The sequence below is a fragment of the Medicago sativa genome, chromosome 7, assembly GCF_051527215.1.
Source record: "Medicago sativa cultivar Bolivia chromosome 7, Bolivia_mono, whole genome shotgun sequence".
NCBI lineage: Eukaryota > Viridiplantae > Streptophyta > Magnoliopsida > Fabales > Fabaceae > Medicago > Medicago sativa.
The window spans coordinates 75,508,635-75,530,549 of record NC_140755.1 but is presented as its reverse complement, the minus strand read 5'-3'; the positions used below and the strand labels follow the sequence as shown (position 1 = coordinate 75,530,549).

At 31.7% G+C, this 21,915-nt stretch overlaps 4 protein-coding genes across 6 annotated transcripts; all 4 read right to left on the bottom strand.

The window, feature by feature from the left end:
• Nucleotides 1-1,627: 1,627 nt before the first annotated feature.
• LOC146908511 (phosphopantothenoylcysteine decarboxylase HAL3b-like) lies at nucleotides 1,628-7,504 on the bottom strand. Its single transcript, XM_085725028.1, has 4 exons — nucleotides 7,442-7,504; nucleotides 7,228-7,300; nucleotides 2,340-2,780; nucleotides 1,628-2,161 (listed from the first exon to the last, which is right to left on the bottom strand). Exons 3-4 carry the CDS (start codon nucleotides 2,706-2,708, stop codon nucleotides 1,877-1,879), a joined length of 654 nt encoding a protein of 217 aa, XP_085581154.1. The 5' UTR covers nucleotides 2,709-2,780; nucleotides 7,228-7,300; nucleotides 7,442-7,504; the 3' UTR covers nucleotides 1,628-1,876.
• Nucleotides 5,751-8,761, bottom strand: LOC146908510 (uncharacterized). Of its 2 annotated transcripts, XM_085725022.1 has the most exons (7): nucleotides 8,650-8,761; nucleotides 7,906-7,944; nucleotides 7,442-7,724; nucleotides 7,228-7,300; nucleotides 6,491-6,581; nucleotides 6,315-6,394; nucleotides 5,751-6,159 (listed from the first exon to the last, which is right to left on the bottom strand). In XM_085725022.1, the coding sequence occupies exons 2-7, from the start codon at nucleotides 7,940-7,942 to the stop codon at nucleotides 6,025-6,027; spliced, it is 699 nt and encodes a 232-aa protein (XP_085581148.1). In that variant the 5' UTR covers nucleotides 7,943-7,944; nucleotides 8,650-8,761; the 3' UTR covers nucleotides 5,751-6,024. The 2 variants fall into 2 exon arrangements, with proteins under 2 accessions (XP_085581148.1, XP_085581147.1); XM_085725021.1 differs by lacking the exon at nucleotides 8,650-8,761 and having other exon boundaries at nucleotides 7,906-8,044.
• A 2,159-nt stretch (nucleotides 8,762-10,920) lies between these two features.
• LOC146908509 (phosphopantothenoylcysteine decarboxylase HAL3a-like) lies at nucleotides 10,921-12,060 on the bottom strand. The gene is made up of 2 exons (XM_085725029.1): nucleotides 11,620-12,060; nucleotides 10,921-11,474 (listed from the first exon to the last, which is right to left on the bottom strand). Exons 1-2 carry the CDS (start codon nucleotides 11,986-11,988, stop codon nucleotides 11,190-11,192), a joined length of 654 nt encoding a protein of 217 aa, XP_085581155.1. The 5' UTR covers nucleotides 11,989-12,060; the 3' UTR covers nucleotides 10,921-11,189.
• A 1,642-nt stretch (nucleotides 12,061-13,702) lies between these two features.
• On the bottom strand, nucleotides 13,703-17,044 carry LOC146908508 (uncharacterized). 2 transcript variants are annotated; one of them, XM_085725024.1, is made up of 7 exons: nucleotides 16,922-17,044; nucleotides 15,798-15,836; nucleotides 15,331-15,613; nucleotides 15,118-15,190; nucleotides 14,422-14,512; nucleotides 14,243-14,322; nucleotides 13,703-14,087 (listed from the first exon to the last, which is right to left on the bottom strand). In XM_085725024.1, exons 2-7 carry the CDS (start codon nucleotides 15,832-15,834, stop codon nucleotides 13,953-13,955), a joined length of 699 nt encoding a protein of 232 aa, XP_085581150.1. In that variant the 5' UTR covers nucleotides 15,835-15,836; nucleotides 16,922-17,044; the 3' UTR covers nucleotides 13,703-13,952. The 2 variants fall into 2 exon arrangements, with proteins under 2 accessions (XP_085581150.1, XP_085581151.1); XM_085725025.1 differs by having other exon boundaries at nucleotides 13,911-14,047.
• Nucleotides 17,045-21,915: the final 4,871 nt, after the last annotated feature.

The window sequence follows — 21,915 nt, the reverse complement described above, 5'->3', positions numbered from 1 at the left end:
CAGACTTTTATAAAAAAGTTACTATTTTTGGTCCTTAACCAGTGCCCCGGGGGCACTAGTTAACATTTCCCAAAGAACATAGACTAATCTTTCTCTCTTTCTCTCTTTCTCTTTCTTGTAGCTATGCAGCATTTGGAAAAAAGACTCCTATTTTTTTTAATTAGTTTTCTAAGACCAATTGCGGGACTTATATGCCTTGTGAGTTGTGTTATTGTCTTGGAACTTTATAAAATGAAGCGTGCTACTCAAGCTATTCATCATACCTCACAAAGCTATAAAATTATGTATAAAATGTCATTTTTTTTTTATCCAAAGCCTGTATTATCAGTTGTGCTAGGCCTTACTGATTGCAAAAAATATGAGATTTTTTGATAGAGAACATGTGACATTTTATTTATGTATTATATATTTTTTAAATATAAAATTATAGAATTTTGATTTCAACCATTACGTTTAAACATTTTATATTTTCCTACATCAATTTAACATCTTATTTTATTTTTTATTTCTCTATTCTTAACGCACATCATTTTCTCTCATATATTTCCCTCTCAAAGTCTATATACCCATATGAGTGTACATTAAGCATTTCTACTAGGTATCTATCCTGTATGAGAAACTCTTGTGTGAACCAGGACCAAGAAATTTGGTTTGGTCACACATAGAGTTTTTTCCTTCTCTCTCTCTTCACAAATAAACAAATACTTTCTGTTTTCTCTCTCTTCTCTCTTCTCTCTCTTCTTTCTTTGGTTGTGACCAAAGAAAATTTCTTGGTCCTAGACCACCTAAGAATTTCTCCTATCCTGTTGTACTTACTAATCACTTATTGTCTATGCCTATATTTGTTTCTAATAAGGTGGAAGTGCATTAAACACACATCTAGTTTGAAGTAACAATTTATAGCTTTTGTATTTTCACGGTGAGAGTGCTTTGAAGCATGAGAAATAATGGTTGGATGTCAAACCACCATTACGAATAAAATTACCTTGAATTTTTTAGGTAATATCTTTATGACGGTGCTTGTTAGCAATAGTCTTTTTTTTTTTTTAATTTTTTTTATTTTACTTTGAAAAACCACTTTATACCATGTCTAGGAAAAGCCATATTTTTAGTTGAAAGTGTCTAATGTGTTCTTCTTAAAGTTTCAAGTTTAATTTTATACGGTATCAATTTTAGTGAGCTAGTTTACCTTCTTAAAAAAACATTAAAATGGTATGAGTGGAACTTTTGAAATATGACTTCGATCATTAAATGTCTTAAAAAAGAATAATATTTACAAGTTTTATATAGATCAAACATGACATTTTAATATAAAATGATAAAACTAGGGAGCATGAAAGGGTGTGCTACACTCTAAAATATCAAAATTAATGATAGACTAAGAAATTATTACCATGATTCAAGTTGGCAAGAATATTAACACAACTATTGACTTCACTATAAATGTAAGAAAGAGAGACATGTAGTCCATGGCATAAGATCCATTGTTCACAAAACTTGCTACATTCTTGGAGTAAAACCTCAACAAGAACAGAGGGAGTAATGATCTGGTGGGAAAACTTTAGGCAATGGTACAAACTCCAAAAGCTAAGCATGGAGAGGAGTGGAGGTTTTAATGATATTTCTAAAATTAAACTGAAGTTGTTTATATTTGGATCAATGTTTTACCTATGTCATAAAAAAAATTCTAAGCAAAACAAAAGAGATAACTTGTAAAAGAAGTCAAGAGCATGCTACAAAGCAACACACTCATATTTACAGTTTCAAATCAAAAAACGTGTACATGAACATATTCCAATGTGTACAAGAGATCAAGAGCATGCTACTATCCAAGACAATGATATTCTTCTATTTTTCAGTCATTATAACATTCCTCCTAAGCCTCACCAACTTTATTTTCTTTCAGAAGCTTTGAAACATAAAAGTTTTTGACGGTCGAAGAAATGGTAGAAGGATCAGCCATTTCTCTCATATTAGTTGGCATGTGTTCCACAGGTGGGATAAGAGTAACACCAAGCTCTTCAATGCTCATGAAGTTCTGTTCTGTGAAAGGATTTCTCCACATACAAGCATCCATTGATGGTGCAACAAACATTGGCTTCTCGTAGTCCCATGCTCTAACAATACTTGTCAACAGATTGTCACACAACCCTCCAGCAATCTACAACACAAACAAGATGTCTCTAATAGTTAAGATATGGCCATTGTTAATGTATTTGAAAATTTTTCAGTCTAATGAAATTGACAAAAATTGCTTTTAGTGTGTTAAAAAAGTACTGAAACCCTTCAATTCATCGATGAACCATAGAAGCTTGCAAAATAGTATATAGTTTAGTTACCTTGGCAGCAGTATGTGCTGATAAGGGAGCAATGACCATGATATCAGCCCACTTAGCAAGTTCAATGTGAAGCACAGAATCACCTATCTTTTTCCAACTTTTCCAGTCATATTCGTCACAAAATATTACGGCACCCTCTGGGATTAATGATCTTGCTTCACCATTAGAAAGAAAATGTAAAGCTGTTTTTGTGACAACAGCTTTTACTTCTGCCCATTCTGATAAAGTACGAAGAACAAGTCCAAATTTCATGGCAGCTACACTTCCACAAGCACCAAGTACAATCCGAGGCTTCCTCTTAGCATCAAATTCATAATCATATGTAACAAACTTTCCGATTGCACTTTTTGAATCTGAGTTAGTCATCATCGCCAATATATTTTTTTAACAATGTCTTCAATCTTGATTCTTATATCACACGCAGCTCAAAATTTCAGACTCCTGTAACATAATACAATTATGTGATTTTAATAAGCAATATCATCATAGATCACCTTAGATGGGGGCATTAACTAATAAAGATTCATTCTTTTTACAGAACCATAATATGCAAATTCATGAAAAATTAATTTTCTAGGAATCAAGCGAATATATCGGGTTATTTCTGATGAGTTTTGGACGAAATTATCATATGAAATAACGTTACTAATGCCAGAAAAGGTATAGCATGAAGTATACTACTTTTATATAGTTTCTACATTTTTTACATGAAAACAAAATGAAGCAAAATGAAGTAACACAAGCACATTCTCAATCATATAAAGAAAACAAGGGAGGATTGAATTGCTTGTCAAAATCACAATCACAATGACTAGCAAATAGAAATAAGAAGTTAAAAATGGTGCAAGAAGAAAGAGAGCTAAATCTTGACCTACAATAACTGATTCAAAGAAAGAATAACAACAGAAACAGAAGAAGAATGAGAGTGAAAAAGAAGTTCCATGACCTTGTTGCGAGTCAAGAAACAGAAGAACAAAGACTCTCCAAACTTTTTTTTAATTAATTTTCTCAAACAAAGATTAATCATACCTTGTTTGAGATTTATATATGCCTTGTGAATTGGGTTGAGGGAGTTTGTCTTTGAACTTTATAAAATGAAGCTTTCTTGCTACTCAAGCTAGCCATCTTACCCCAAAAAGCAACTCAAATTATATATATATATATATATATATATATATATATATATATATATATATATATATATATATATATATATATATATATATATATATATATATATATATAATGTCACTTTATGAAGAAAAAGTTACTCTGGATTTTTAGTTTTTGAGAAATACGTACTGTAGTCTTGTTAAGGGTGGCTTTATAGGTGTTTGTTTTTTGATTTTTGTCCTTTGATGTGCCGCATATATACGGTACCGTTGTATTTTTCTCCTTTTGTTTTCTATCCGTGAGATATACAGGTTTTTGTATACCTCGTCGTGAATAATATTTGCCGATTAAAAAAAAATGTACTGTAGTCTTGTTCTGAATTTTTGTTTTTAACAATTTTAGATTTTTCATAAAATGAAATATAAAAGTGAAAAATCTTATAAAATTAACTTAATTTAAGCCCATCCACTTGATATTAGCACCCTTGGTTTTTTCTAATACACTCCCCTACATTCTATTCTTGCTTTAAAATTAACTTCTTTTTCTCTTTGTTAAGAGAGGTGGCACTAAGAGATCCGAAACTTAAACCTCTTATGTGATGAGAAGTCTATAACTTCAACGAGGTCTCCAAATTGTTGCACTTATCAATCACTTGTCGTCTTAACCTATGTTTTTGGTTGGAATTGCATTAAACACAAGTCGAGCTTGAAGTGACAATTATGGTTTTTTTTATCTTCATGGTGAGGGTGCTTTAAAACATGACAATTTATGGTTGTTGGACATCAAACTAGGTCAATTCTATGACGTACAAGAGACAAAAATCTCGCACCATACACAAATTTATATTTATCATTGTATCAAGTTTTATTGTTGAATCAAAGATGATATATGATGTGACTTATTGATCCAATAGTAAAAAGCATATTTGTGCATAGATAGTATAAGACTAATTTACTTGTGCACTTTAGACAAAATCCCTCAAACAAAACATATTTTATGGTACACACTCCCATTCCAAATAAAATTACCTCATTTTGAATTTTTAGCTAATATCTTTACGACACTTGTTAGCAATAATTTTTTTTTTTTACAAAAGCAATAACTTTTTTTAAAACATTGAAATACCACTTATACCATGTATAGGACAGCCATAACTTTACTAGTAATATAATTGGGGAATTAGTCACTTTAGTCCCTGAATGGGGAACGATTCGTCAATTTAGTCCCTGAATGCAGATAATATGCAAAACAGTCCCTGCATGGTCAATTTCATGGACTAAAGTGACTAACGAAGTCTACATTCAGGGACTAAATTGACTAACGGAGTCTGCATTCAGGGACTAAATTGACTACCAAAGTCTACATTCAGGGACTATTTTGCAATTTATCTGCATTCAGGGACTAAATTGACGAATCGTTCCCCATTCAGGGACTAAAGTGACTAATTCCCCTAATATAATTTGAAAAACAAAAATATCAAAATGGTTTGAGTGGAACTTCTCGAGTACGACTTCCATCTGTTAAGTTTTTTTGTTTTTGACGCAGTCTGTTAAATATTTTTTAAAAAAAAAATTACAAGTTTTATATAGAAAATAGGGCATTCTTTTTTAAATAATAAAACCACGAAAACAACTAAGAAACAATTCCTAAAAAAACGAACAAAAAAGAAAGGGTGTCCTAAAACATCAAAATAAAGGCACAATTTCAAAGGGTCAACTAAAAGAAATTATTACATTGAAAATAATACAACTACCGGCTTCCTGTAAGTGTGAGAAAGAAAAACATGTACTCCATAGTAAGAAGAAAAACATGGTGGCAACACACTCATATTTAGAAAATCAGAGATAACACCACTATACATAGAGATAACACTGGCCACTTATTCCATCCTCATCCTCGCTCTATGCTATGGTGAGTTTTTTTCCTCTTTCCCAACCCTTCCCATACATGCGGCTCTACACAACCCATCAAAATAAAAGATTTATGTTTATGTAAAACTAAATTGCAAAATATGACATTATGAGGAAACTACTAGGCATGTGTTTGGAACCGCGGTGAAGATGAGGCTAGACACGCATTTTGGAGATGTGGCTAGACACGCATTTTTTTAAAGCTATTATTCTTAGCTTCTTGTTTTCACAACAAATGGGACACTAGATGTGTGGTGAGTGCAAAAAGAATTGAAACCAACATTGGAGCATCAACCAACATTGACCGCAACGTTGCCTTACATCAACCAACATTGACGGCAAAAAGAATTAACCGACATTGGAGCATTTCTTCTCCAGTAAAACATTGCATGAAGGAAAATAGTATATTCTAAAATAATAACAAATTGTTGGGGGCATTTCTTATCCCAAATATATATAGTTTTTCTTAGTCTATGAAATTATAAACTAATGGCTATTGTTTCTACAGCAAGAAGGAAAATTGTCTATTCTAAAAAAAAAAAAAAATCCAAACTCAACCAATTTGAACATGGTTACCAACTAAGCACTAAAAGGAAATATATTATCTGTTTACCATATTAGAAAAAATATACATAGAAAATGGGTTTTCTTTCAGAGGAGATTCATACTGGGATATCATTAGTAGAGACCTGAAGTCTCCGATTCACATGCTTGATATACATATAATTGATTCCCATTGCAATTCCAAAACCTACAACTGATGAAAGTGGTATGGAATAAATTGGCGCCAAATGCAACTGCAACAAAATAGATAAAAGCAACGTTGCAAGAAGCAATAAGCATCAACTCAGGAGATTAAGTAAGGCAAGAGTTGTTGCCGTTAGTAGGCATGTGATTTATCTAGCCTTAATCTTGGGAAATTATAACAAGAAATCTCAGCATGCTAACTCACCAAAGTATAAAACAGTAGGAAGGTTACATCCACAAGTCCAAACTCAAGAAGAGCATATAGCCACATATACTCTCTGATTGCTGCAACCAATATGAGTAAGCATTCATTTAACATTCAAAGAAGGAACAATATTATAACAAAAGAAAAAGAAACCAGTTCTGTTTTATAGTTTATACCAAGGAAAAATGCAAAAACAGATGCCAGGAGACTCAATGTAAAGGAAACTGCTGCTGCTATAATGATACCTCGAGTCTTCAAATCACGATACTAAATAGTGGGACAAAACTATGATCAGAGTATGGAGAAATTAGTTTTTTCTTTACTTTTATTCAACTAATTAAACAATACATATATAGGCTAAATAAAGGAAATGTAAAAGGAAACAAAAAATAGGCAATTCATATTTGTTTGGGACCCTAGACCTCATTCTCAACAGGGTGTCTCAGCTCAACCACTTGAGCTGTGCAGAAATTTCCTGTGAGATTCAAGATTCTCTTCCAACTAAAGACATGTAAAATCAACTATTATTGAGTATAGAAATGTCTGAAAAGGAAAGCTATCTTAATAGCACCTCAAAAATCAGAACATTGGTTGATCTAATTTGTTTTCAGAAAGGGAAGTATGTGATCTTGGTAATGCAAGGGTAGTTACTGCTTATGGTATATGGAGAAAAGGGTGTCCATGAAACATTATCCAATAGGATATATTTGTGCTATCAACATTTACATGAATGTATTTGAGGTTCTTTCCGGTATATATGAATTGTAATGCTTATAACTTATAAGCAACCTAACGAGTTTAATAATCAAGTAGATGCCAGAAAGTAAGAATAACATTCAAACAATCAAGTCAGCTAATTAATACACAAAGTATTGCTTTGGAATTATTTCGAAAGTAAGCAAAATAGGCATACCAGTAGCTGTCCAATGAAATGAAAATACCATAGTATGCTTATCAGAACAAGAACCACAAAATTTTGCCAAGCACTGTAAAAAAATAAAGCAAAATTAATACCAAACAAGTTAAATAAAAGGATACCTATAATCAGGTATGGAAAAACTATCCGTGCTAAAAGCACAGAAAGTAATATTTATAACTTAATTTGAAAGCATGGATTTCAAAATCACCTTAATTGTATGTTTCTTAGTTGTACAGAGCGGGACACATGGACCAAGTTTGCTGGTAAATTCTGAACCTCTGTCAAGCATACATCACATTTTTTGTTTCGCTTTGTGCTGAACCATTTGATTAAACATTCTTCATGCACCAATCTCTGGTCACCTTTGCAACTGCATTCCATTTTAAAGATATTTCTTTCATCGAACACATCAAGACATATCCTGCACACTGCTGCCTCTTCGGTAATTTCTTCATTGGTAGTAACTTCTACTGGCGCGGGAGTTATTTGATCTGATTTTCCAAGAAATTTTGTTTTCATATGAAAACTTCAAATAAGATTAAAATATTTGCAAAAATAAAAGGAAAATAACTCAATCTTGATAACAAGTGAACAGGTCAAAAATAGTCCATCAACTTGATACACATGCAAATTGATGTCGTTTTGTCTATTTAACATACAACGTTTTCAAACCTTGCTCATTGGTCTCGATAATTTCTGCTGACATCATTCCTGTATGATCATCCTTAAATTTGTCAGTATAATAAATAAATAAATAACTCATTTATCATATATCATATACAATCATGCCTCATCTTGCTCTGTCCCTTTAAGTTATTTCACATAGACTAAGAAAATTGTAAATTTGAGGCAGAATCGGAATAATAAAATAACTAATGTTGCTTTGAAAATATAAACAGTGCTTAATGTACTCCAGATTTCTTTTGCTAACATGACACTCAATACTAGAGGAAAAGAGTACAAAATTTGTATCCACATGTCAAAAAACCAACCATCACAAGTTCTTTCATATACACACATGCAATTGTTCTGAGAATACAAAAGACTAACAACACACTCTTTTTTACTCCATTCGGTCCTATTTATATCAGAAATTTGGGTCATCAAAAATTGATGCATTTGTTGAAAAATTGGACCAGATATATCAACTTTTGTGGACTAAAATGTCTCCTATAAAGCCAAGAACAAATTTGGTGGTTTGCTCTAAACACAAATAGCAAGAACTAAGAGAATCATTAATTTTCTGAAATCATAATAAATTAAAATCTAACAAATATACAAATGCATAAACCATTTGTTAAGAATCAAAGGAATAATTAGTCATTTATGATGAGTTTGGATGAAATTAAGAAGATATGAAAGTGAAAAAAAAATGAAAGAGTAGAATGGAAGTGAAAAGGAAGGAAAATTGATAACCTTGTAAGCTCTATGAACTGTGAAGCATTCAGAAGAATCAGAAGAACAACAGAGACACGCCAACGCCATTTTGAAAGTCATACGCTTTTCTAATACGAATCGCTGCTTGCTTTTTATGGCTTGTGTTGTGGGACCTTTCATTAATTCACTCAAATTAAGTCAAACCACTTTCTTTCTTTATTTTCACAAAAAAACTCCAACTACTTCCCACCCATAATAACAAAATTAGGTGAGTTAAACTAACAGGTTAGAGACTTTAAAATTTAAAAAACACTTACAAAAATTAAAAAAAATACTATAACTTATAGGTGAATTAACAATATTATCGTTGTTGCAATATGTATTTGTTTTTAGACAAAAACAAATATGAAAGTAATTATGGGACAAAAAGATCTTGCGTGACAACACCTCAATTATAAACATATAAATTCTATGAACGTTCTTTTGATAACAATCATTTTTTGAATAAGAATCAATCACATTTAGTTCATAATTAAGTAGAATGTACATGTGTAATTTAAAAAGAAAATATACATATACATTTTTTTGGATACAATTACACATGTACATTCTATTTATACTTGCAACACATGTTGTAATTACTTGTTATACAAGTCAACTAGTTATAACTAACTATTCATTTAACAATAACTAACAAAAATAGTTAGTTACTATCCTAACAACATGGTTGAATCAACATCACTTGCATATGCTTTTCTCAACATGGAAGAGGAGTTTTGGACGGGATAGAGGAGCTGATTATTTAAGGAGATTAAGGAAGAGGAAATGGGTGGGGTGGTAGTGATCTTGTACTCCATCAACCTTTTGAACTCTATTACTTGTTATTATGTTTTTATATCGAGTTCAACTTAATTTTGCAAAATCGTTTAGTAAAAGAAAAATGTCACATTGTTTATAAACTATATTTAGACATCATTTGTATTTTATGTGAAATTTGTGTTTTCTTAATACACTCGTTCACGCTGTAACAAACAAAACTGATAACTTTAAATTGAAATAGATTTCCTATAATTTTGATGTAAATTTAAATATGAAAAATAATTGAATTGTAAAGAATAATTTTGTATATAAAAAGGTCCGATAAAAATTTATAATAACTGTTTTTTTGACAAAAATTTATAATAACTTATGAGTTGCGTTTATCTATACTATATATAAAGAAAACAACCCCTTTCAGATCTTTTGGACTGAATTTTTCTTTCCAAAAAATAAAGAAAACAACCTCTTTCAGCTCTTTTGGGCTGAATTTTTATTTCCAAAAATGACCTCAATTTTCAATAGAAATAACACATGTAACAAATAGATAAGAATAAATTTAAATATTAAAAAAATATAATAAACACGATACGAATATATATATATAAGTCTAGTTTTTTTCCTTTATCATTTAAAAAGTGTAACAAACTAGATTAGTATAATTATACTTACTTTTGATAACAATCATTTTTCAATATGAATCAATCACATTTAGTTCATAATCTCTCTTGCTTAGGATGTAAGTAACTTCTTACACTAACAACTTCATATCGAGAGCCTTAAGGTTCGCATGTGTGAGCGCAACACATCATTTAATATTCATACAAATAAAGGACAGTTTAGTAATATTCACAAATAAAATAGACACATTAATTGTACTAACAATTTATCATAAGAAATGTGAAAAAGGCAAAAAGAGCTTATATATAGGGACGGAGGGAGTAATAAATTAGCATTAGGTAATAAGTTTCAATTTTATTGTAAATGTACTATGCAAGTATTTATATATTAATAAAATGAGAATTAGTATCATCTTTGTCTCTTTATTTTTGTGTCTATTTAATTTATTTTATGTTTTTGTCATTTTTAATTATGTCATCGTAATAATATGCATCATTGTTTTTCTAAAAATCTAAGCAATACATAAATTTGGATTATATAATTCGTATTGCATAATTCAAACAAATGATATTTTTGGAGAAGAAAAAAAAATAGGGCGTGTAAGTAAGAAGAATGGGACTGCATTATATAACCCTTGCATGATGTACACTTGGATATATATTTGTTTGGTGGAACTACATTAAACACACATCAAGTTTGAAGTGATAATTTTGTATCTTCTCGATGAGAGTGCTTTGAAACATGAGAAAAAATTGTTTTATAAAAGGATAAAACCACGAAAACAACTTAAGAACAAGAAAGGGTGTACTACACCTTATCATGAACAAGCCTTAGGCTATAGTACAAACTCCAAAAACTAAGAATGGAGAGGAGTGGAGGTTTCAATGATATTTCTAAAATTAAACTGAAGTTGTTTATATTTGGATCAATGTTTTACCTCGGTCATAAAAAAAAAAAGAAAAAAGAAATTCTAAGCAAAACAAAAGAGATAACTTGTAAAAGAAGTTAAGAGCATGATACAAAGCAACACACTCATACTTACAGTATCAAATCAAAAAAGTCTACACAAACATATTCCAATGTGTAGATGAGATCAAGATCATCATGCCATTTCTTTTTCACAGTCGGTTAAAACATTCTTCCTAAGCCTCACCAACTTTATTTTCTTTCAGAAGCTTTGAAACATAAAGGTTTTTGACGGTCGAAGAAATGGTAGAAGGATCAGCCATTTCTTTCATATTAGTCGGCATGTGTTCCACAGGTGGGATAAGAGTAACACCAAGCTCTTCAATGCTCATGAAGTTCTGTTCTGTGAAAGGGTTTCTCCACATACAAGCATCCATTGATGGTGCAACAAACATCGGCTTCTCGTAGTCCCACGCTCTCACAATGCTTGTCATCAGATTGTCACACAACCCTCCAGCAATCTACAACACAAACAAGATGTCTCTAATAGTTAATGTATTTGAAATATTTTCAGTCTAACGAAATTGATTAAAATTGCTTTTAGTGTGTTAAAAAAGTACTGAGTGCTTTTAATTCATCAATGCAAAATTGTATATAGTTAGTTACCTTGGCAGCAGTATGTGCTGATAGGGGAGCAATGACCATGATGTCAGCCCAATTAGCAAGTTCAATGTGAAGCACAGAATCACCTATCTTTTTCCAATTTTTCCACTCAGAATCATCGCAAAATATTACTGCACCCTCTGGGATTAATGATCTTGCTTCACCACTAGCAAGAAATTGTAAAGCTGTTTTTGTAACAACAGCTTTTACTTCAGCCCATTCTGATAAAGCACCAAGAACAAGTCCGAATTTCATGGCAGCTACACTTCCACAAGCACCAAGTACGATCCGAGGCTTCCTCTTAGCATCAAATTCATAATCATTTCTAACAAACTTTCCAACTGCACTTGTAGAATCTGAGTTAGCCAGCATCACCAATATATTTTTTTAACAATGTCTTCAATCTTAATTCTTATATCGCACGCAGCTCAAAATATAAGATTCCTGTAACATAATACAATTATGTGATTTTAATAAGCAATATCATCATAGATCACTCTAGATGAGGGTATTAGCCAATAAAGATTCATTCTTTTTACAGAACCATAATATGAAAATTCATGAACAATTAATTTTCTAGGAATCAAGCGGATATATTGGGTTATTTCTGATGAGTTTTGGACGAAATTATCATATGAAATAACATTACTAATGCCAGAGAAGGTATAGCATGAAGTATACTACTTTTATATAGTTTCTACATTTTTTACATGAAAACAAAATGAAGCAAAATGAAGTAACACAAGCATATTCTCAATCATATAAAGAAAACAAGGGAGGATTGAATTGCTTGTCAAAATCATATTCACAAAGACTACCAAGAAATTTGATAAATGAAGCAAATAGAAATAACAAGTTAAAAATGGCGCAAGAAGAAAGAGTGCTAAATCTTGAACAACATGAAATTATTCTCAGAAAGAATAACAACAAAAACAGAAGAAGAATGAGAGTGAAAAAGAAGTTCCATGACCTTGTTGTGAGTTAAGAAACAGAAGAACAAAGACTCTCCAAGCTTTTTTTTAATAAATTTTCTCCGAAAAACAAAGACTAATCATACCTTGTTTGGGATTTATATATATGCCTTGTGAATTGGGTTATGGGAGTTTGTCTTTGAACTTTGTAAAATGAAGCTTTCTTGCTACTCAAGCTAGCCACCATACCTCAAAAAGCTACTCAAATTATACATCTAAAAAAAATGTCACTTTGTAAAATGTAGTCTTGTTCCGAATTTTTGTTTTTAACAATTTTAGATTTTTCATAAAATGAAATATTTATTATTTTTTAAAAGTGAAAAATCTTATAAAATTAACTTAAATTAAGCCCATCCACTAGATATTAGCACCCTTTGGTGTTTTCTAGTACACTCCCCTACATTCTATTCTTGCTTTTTCCTTTACAAAAATACATCGATTTGATAAAGTTAATTTTGTAACACCATCTTCTTTTTCTTTTTGTTAAGAGAGGTGGTAAGAAGAGATCAACAACTTATACCTCTTATGCGATGAGATGTCTATAACTTCGACGAGGTCTCTTACTTGTTGCACTTATCAATCACTTGTCGTCTTAACCTATGTTTGTTTTTGCGATGGAATTGCATTAAACACAAATCAAGCTTGAAGTGACAATTTATGGTTTTTGTTATCTTCACGATGAGAGTGCTTTAAAACATGACATTTATGGTTTTTTTTATCTTCATCAGAGCGGGCAAGGACAGGGATTACTTTACTTATCCCCAACTTACCCCATCCTCTTCCTCACTTTATGCCATGGTTTTTTTCCCCTTTCCCAACCCTTCCCATACATGAGACTCTACAAAACCCATCAAAATAAAAGATTTATGTTATGTAAAACTAATATGCAAAATATGACTTTATGACATTGTGAGGAAACTAGGCATGTGTAACATGTGTTTGGAACCGCGGTGGAGATGACGCTAGACACACATTTTTTTAAAGCTACCATTCTTAGCTTCTTGTTTTCACAACAAATGGGACACTAGATGTGTGATGACCGCAAAAAGAATTGAAACCAAACTCATGCATAAACTATTTAGTTAACGATGGATAAATTAATCGACATTGGAGCATTTCTTCTACGGTAAAACTCTGTATGGAGGAATACAATATACTCTAAAAATAATAATTTTTTGGGGCATTTCTTATCCCAAATATATATAGTTTTTCTTAGTCTATGAAATTATAAACTAATGGCTATTGTTTCTACATCAAGAAGGAAAATTGTCTATTCTAAAAAAATATTCCAAACTCAACCAATTTGAACATGGTTACCACTAAGAATAAATATACATAGAAAATGGGTTTTCTTTCAGAGGAGATTCATACTGGGATATCATTAGTAGAGACCTGAAGTCTCCGATTCACATGCTTGATATACATATAGTTGATTCCCATAGCAATTCCGAAACCTACAACTGATGAAAGTGGTATGGAATAAATTGGCGCCAAATGCAACTGCAACAAAGTAGATAAAAGCAACGTTGCAAGAAGCAATAAGCATCAACTCAAGAGATTAAGTAAAGCAAGAGTTGTTGCTGTTAGTAGGAATGTCGTTTATCTAGCATTAATCTTGGGAAATTATAACAAGAAATCTCAGCATGCTAACTCACCAAAGTATAAAACAGTAGGAAGGTTACATCCACAAGTCCAAACTCAAGAAGAGCATATAGCCACATATACTCTCTGATTGCTGCAAACAATATGAGTAAGCATTCATTTAACATTCAAAGAAGCAACATTATTATAACAAGAGAAGAAAAAGAAATCAGTTCTGTTTTACAGTTTATACCAAGGAAAAATGCAAAAACAGATGCCAGGAGACTCAATGTAAAGGAAACTGCTGCTGCTATAATGATACCTCGAGTCTTCAAATCACGATACTAAATAGTGGGACAAAACTATGATCAGAGTATGGAGAAATTATTTTTTTCTTTACTTTTATTCAACTAATTAAACAATACATATATAGGATAAATAAAGGAAATGTAAAAGGAAACAAAAAATAGGCAATTCAAATTTGTTTGGGACCCTAAACCTCATTCTCAACAGGGTGTCTCAGCTCAACCACTTGAGCTGTGCAGAAATTTCTTGTGAAATTCAAGATTCCCGTCAAACGAAGACATATAAAATCAACTAATATTGATATAGAAATGTCTGAAAAGGAAAGGTAACTTAATAGCACCTCTAAAAGGGAAGTATTATTGGTCGTTCTTAGTAATGCAAGGATAATTGCAGCTTCTTTTCTGCTTACACCCAGCATCTAGTACGGGATATATATTTGTGCTATGAATAGCGTTAAGATATATATAAACTTTACATGAATGTATTCGAGGTTCTTTCCGGTATATCTGAAATCTACTTAACGGGTTTAAAAATCAAGTAGATGCCAGATAGTAAGAATAACATTCAAACAATCAAGTCAGCAAATTAATACACACAAAGTATTGCTTTGGAATTATTTTGAAAGTAAGCAAAATAGACATACCAGTAGATCTACAATGAAGTGAAAATACCATAGTGTGCTTATCAGGACAAGCACCGCAAAGTTTTGCCAAGCACTGTAAAAAATAAAGAAAAATTAGTACTAAACAAGTTAAATAAAAGGATACCTATAATCAGTTATAGAAAAAGTATCCGTGCTAAAAGCACAGAAAATAAGATTGATAACTTAATTTTAAAACATGGATTTCAAAATCACCTTAATTGTATGTGTCTTGGTTGTACAGAGCGGCACTCATGGACCAAGTTTGGTGGTAAATTCTGAACCTCTGTCAAGCATACATCACATTTCTTGTTTCGCTTTGTGCTGAACCATTTGATTAAACATTCTTCATGCACCAATCTCTGGTCGCCTTTGCAACTGCATTCCATTTTAAAGATATTTCTTTCATCGAACACATCAAGACATATCCTGCACACTGCTTCCTCTTCAGTGATTTCTTCATTGGTAGTAAGTTCTACTGGCACAGGAGTTATTTGATCTGATTTTCCAAGAAATTTTGTTTTCATATGAAAGGTTCAAATGAGATTAAGATATTTGCAACAACAAAAAAAGGAAAATAACTCAATGTTGATAAAAAGTGAACTAGTCAAAAATAGTCCTTCAGCTTGATACATATGCAAACTGATGTCGTTTTGTCGATTTAACATACAACGTTTTCAAACCTTGCTCACTGGTCTCGATAATTTCTGCTGACATCATTCCTGTATGATCATCCTTAAATTTGTCAGTATAATAAATAAATAAATAAATAAATAAATAACTCATTTTTCATATATCATATACAATCATGCCTCATCTTGCTCTGTCCCTTTAAGTTATTTCACATAGACTAAGAAAATTGTAAATTTGATGTAGATTTGTAATTAAATCTTTGAAAATATAAACAAAGCTTAATTTATTCCAGATTTCCTTTGCTAACATGACACTCAATACATGAGGAAAGGAGTACAAAATTTGTCAGAAAACCAACCATCACAAGTTCTTTAATATACACACATGCAGTTGTGTTCTGAGCATACAAAAGACTAACAACACACTCTTTTTTATTCCCTTGGTCCTATTTATAAGAGAAATTTGGATCAACGCGCATCTGGTAGAAAAATTGGACTGAATACATCAACTTTTGTTGACTCAAATGTCTCTTGTAAAAAAGACCGGAGAGAGTATTTGTTAAAATTTACATGGGTCCCACCAAATTTATATGAGACCCACATTATTTTGTGGAACCTATATGAATTTTAATCACTTAAAGAGAATATGGTGATGACGCTCATAAAAACAAGAGTAAACCATTAAATTATTCATATTAGTCCCTAATTTTGTAGGACGCTCTCAAATAGATCAATGAGATTATGAATATTTAAAAAAGATATAGATTCTGTTAAATTGTGAAGTGGGTCCCTATATTTAACCACTAACTATCAATTAGGTCTCTATGTTTTAACAACTTACTATCAATTTGGTCCTCATATTGTACTAATGACTATCAATTGAGTCCGATATGAATAAAATTTGAGAGTGTCAGACTTTTTGAGACATTTGTAATCTCCCAGTTAGGAGTGTCCTATAAAGCCAAGAACAAATTTGGTGGTTTTCTCTAAACACAAATAGCAACAAGTAAGAGAATCATTGTTTTTATGAAATCATAATCAATCAAAACCTAACAAATATACAAATGCATAAACCATTTGTTTAATGAGTAATTTGCGATGAAATGAAGATATGAAAGTGAAAAAGAATGAAACAGCTAGCAGAATGGAAGTAAAAAAGAAGGAAAATTGATAACCTTGTAAGGCTCTATGATCTATGATGATGATTAATCTCTTTTTCTCGTAGCAAGCAGCATTCAGAAGAATCAGAAGAACAACAGAGACACGCCAACGCCATTTTGAAAGTCATACGCTTTTCTAATACGAATCGCTGCTTGCTTTTTATGGCTTGTGTTGTGGGACCTTTCTTCATTAATTCACATAAATTAAGTCAAACCATTTTGACAAAATACTCCAACCACATCGTACCGACATTAAAAAATCTAGGTGAGTTCAACCAGTGGATTAGAGTAACTAGTTCCCTAACAAGGAATCCTTAAATGGACCCCACGTGACACATCACTTGTTTATAATTTTTTTAATAAAAGTACATATTAAGGACTCAATGACTCCAATGGCAATACACTAATAAGGACTCCAATGAAAAGTACTTAAATATGTCCCACTATATTTACATATTAAACAAAAATAATTTATCTATTACTCATTTTTACAAAAACAAAAATAATTTATCTATTACTCATTTTTACAAGTGGGACCAAGTAGTACACATTTTATTACTTCTTTATGCAAGTGGGACCAAGTAGTACACATTTTATTACTTTTTAAACCTGGGACTCGTTAGTTACTCAGGAGAGAGAGTCCTTATATAGTTGCTCGTTCCTTAACGGGGACTCAATTTTTCTTCCTCCAATGGAGGGTCCTTAACGGGGAATGGTCCTTGTTAAGTAAGAACTCCTCATTAGAGATGCTCTTAGAGACTTTAAAGTTTAAATAACACGTACAAAACTATTCACATAGGGAAATGGTAACCAGTGCCCCGGGCACTGGTTAATGTAACGCCCTAATTCTATTAAAGCAATAAAACATGCGAATATATCAAATATTCAAGAATTAGACGCTACGTCTCACATAATCCAAAATCTCAACATGCATATATATAAATCTCAACAGTCGCATCGGATATAAAATTATACATCTCCATATCAAATCAATACATATACCATAGTCAAAATACATCAACATAAAGTTCTTCAAATCTCAACAATGAGTACATCTTAAGTAAATAAAATAAGTCCAACTCAACTAACAGACACTGACTCAACCTAATCAGAGTCTGTCCTACTCTAAGACACGACAGCGGAGAAAGCTCCCGCTATCCAAACACTCACCAAAGCAACTACTCCTGCACAACGTCTACCCATCCATACAGACAGGTAGGCAGCAAAAACCACTGGGGTTAGTATTACATCAATCATAATCAATATATAAAAACTTGATTTAGATAAAACAGTTCAATTCACAATTAATCACCATAAACATTTAACCTCCACATCCACATTCATATAACAACTTCAATCATTTGCAATAATGTATTCAATAAGCACACTCATCATCAACATTCACCATTCAATACAACAACCAAGACTCATGCAATGTGATATGCCTAAACTCAACACATGCATGCATGTGGTACCAAATCTCCTCAAGGTCGTCACCCATGATGCAACAAAAACATCATAATCACCTCAATTGGAATATAAAATCCGCCACCATCAGTCATGAATGCATGAACATATGACTCGACTACAATGCATATGTTCACACAACCAATAATCACCTCAACATCACCAACATTTAGTATATATGCAACGACAACAATTCACCATCATACAAGCAATCACCAACCACATCCATAATTCAATCAACATGCAGTTGTCACATATATACATCATCATCATCTCCACATAAATTATATCAACCATCCAAAAGGATTCATACGGCAATCGACTCTTAAAATCATTTTCAACAAGGTTCGTCTCTCAAAACGACAACATTGGAAATCATTGAGGAATTGAGCCAAAACCAAGTAGATCAGTTCCAATGCCTCAACTAAGTATACCTCTAGGCCACATAGGAGTGCAGTAGAGAATACCTTGGCGTTTCACCGGCCAAATACGACGAAATCATGAAAATCACGAAGTTCGTCTCACTTTATCGTTTTTCAAGAAATTTCCATTTTCAAATCAAAACAAGTTAGATCCATCACACCATAGTTTAAATACCATTAAACACCTTAATTGAACTTAGAGAACATAAGTTTGAAGTTAAGAAACATTCCATAAAGTTTGGGTTGACTTACAAATAGTTATGCGGAATTTTCGTAAAATTTCCCTAAGACCTCCTTGGAGTATTTTCCTCATAACTCACAAACCAAAAATCATTTTCAAGTCAAACCAAAGCCTCTGGAAAGCTAACAAAATTATCTACAACTTTCATGTTTAAGTCAAAGCCAAATCAAAACATAAATGTGAGAAAAAGACACAAGAACACAAAACAAGTGTGTTGTCTGGACAGTAGCAGCTTCTGAACAGTAGCAGCTCCTGAACAGTGGCTGCTTCAGTTCAGAAAATTAAACTTTCGGGTTTCAACCCATTTTCACCCAAAAACCCCAATTTTGATCATTCCAAACCCCAAAACTTAATCCCAAAGATGTTTATAGGTCATATAACATTCAAAACACTTAAACATACACAAGTTGTGAGATTAAAACATCAACACAACAAAATTCATCAAATCACCAAACTTCCACAACTTTCAACAACAACAATTCTCATCACCAATTCATCAATTCATGATACCCAATGCATCAATTCATCAACAACACATGTTAAAACAACAACAACAACATTTGAACATGAATTCATCAACAATTCAACAACCACACTTCATTCATCATCAATTTCATACAAAAACATATAATGTTCATATCTACCCATTTTGACATACAAATTCAACAACAACAACACAATTAACATTCAATTCATGTACATAATCATGTCAACAAAATTAAGCACGAAATTCTACAACCAAAAATCAAATTAAGCACTTAACCACAATTATGCAAATAATTAGGGTAGAATTAAACTAAAGGATTATGATTAAAGACTAACCCTCTTACCTCAATTCTTCACAATCAACACTAAGGCTTCACTTTAACTCCAATCCTAGCTCCAATCATTGAAGCTTGACCTCTCTCTAGCCTTCTCTAAATCTCCTCTTCAAACCATTGTCTTCTCTCTATCTCTATCTCTATCTCTTCTCAATTGAAAATGAAAATGTTGGCAAAAACCCTGTTTCCTCTTCCAACTAGAGCTTATATAGGTTCACCTAATTGGGCTTAACTCACCACACCTTAATGGGCCTAACCCACTTCTATTCTAACCCAACAATGTTACTACCCACTTAACGGTAAAATGTAATACTAACGGTCACCTACCGGTAGCAAAATTACAAAATTACCCCTACTCTCAAAATGACCGAAATACCCTTAAGTCCAAAATGACTAAAATACCCTTCTAACACTGAATTCTACAATTCCCGACCAAAAATACACAGAGGAAATTAATCACATAAGAGCACATATAACACACATAAATAAATTAAATAAATAAATCTAGCAAAAAATCGGGCTGTTACAGTTAAGGACCTTAAATGATAACTTTTTATAAAGGTTTGGGTAATCGATGTATTGAAAATTGAAAATTTTGACATTTTAAAAGAATAATTACTTAATTTAGCATGCTTAAGGAGTGCTCCGGACACTCATTAACAAGACTCATTCTCATATCATTCCTTAGAGATGTTCTTCCATCAACAATGGAAAAAATATACTCCCTCTGTTCCTTTTTAACTGTCATATTTTGACTTTTTACAGAAACTAAGACAACAAATATTTTTACTACTTTTGATACAACAATTTATCTTTTTCCTATAATAACCTTAATCATTTAATACTTCATTTCATATATTTCTCTCTCTGAATAAATATATAAGGGTAATATAGGTAAGACAACATTTAATGATACATTGAACTTTGAAAACGACAGTTAATTGGAAACAAATTTTTTATGCAAAAGTGACAATTATAAAGGAACGGAGGGAGTATATATATATATATATATATATATATATATATATATATATATATATATATATATATATATATATATATATATATATATATATATTGTCTCCGTCTTTAAATATAAGACTCTTTTGAAGGAAAAAATTTCTCTTTTTTTATAAGATTTTTTTTTGTATTTCAAAGTACATTAATTAATTGAGTAAATAGTCACTTTAGTCCCTGACTTTGCACCTCGCTGTCACATAGGTCCCTGACTCAGGATTAAATACAAACAAGTCCCTGACTCTACACTTCCGCTATCACTTTAGTCCCTGCCGTTAAAAAAAACTGTTAAGTGATGATGTGGCACGCGGACAAGGAGTATGAAGTGTCACAGGGACTAAAGTGAAAGTAAAAAATGGTCACTTTGGCCCCTGAATCAAAAATCAATATCCTCAATTTACTGTTAGATCCCTGACTGTGTATACTTACTGTCAGTTAGGTCCCTGAATCGAAAATCAATATCCTCAACTTACTGTTAGATCCCTGACTGTGTATACTTACTGTCAGTTAGGTCCCTGACAGTAAACACGAAATTTCACTAAGATCCTTGGCAACTTGTTAGTTTAACATGCTACTTACTGACAACAGTAATGTATTTGTGCTAAATACCAAAATATTATTATAACACTTATAAAAATGATTCCATAGTTTAATAACAGATGTTTCCATAAACATAACTATCAATCAAAAGATTGCATCATATTTGGGCATATAATTCAACAAGTCATTACATAATGATTCAGCAAAATATTAAACAAAATATTGCACCACAGTTATGCTTATAATTTAGCAATTTCGGTACATAAATAAACTAAGAAACATCACATAGTTGACCTCGGACACATAGTTTAACCATTAATATTTCTATGAAATAAGCATAAAATAAGCACTAATAAGTAGTTAAGGATTAATAAGCATAGGATAAAAAGTAACATGCTTTTTTTTATAAGAAATACTGGAGGTAGTAATATATTATACCAAAATCTCATTTCTTGGTATGCAGACTCACTTAAATCAAATAAGCATTAATAGCAAACTTAA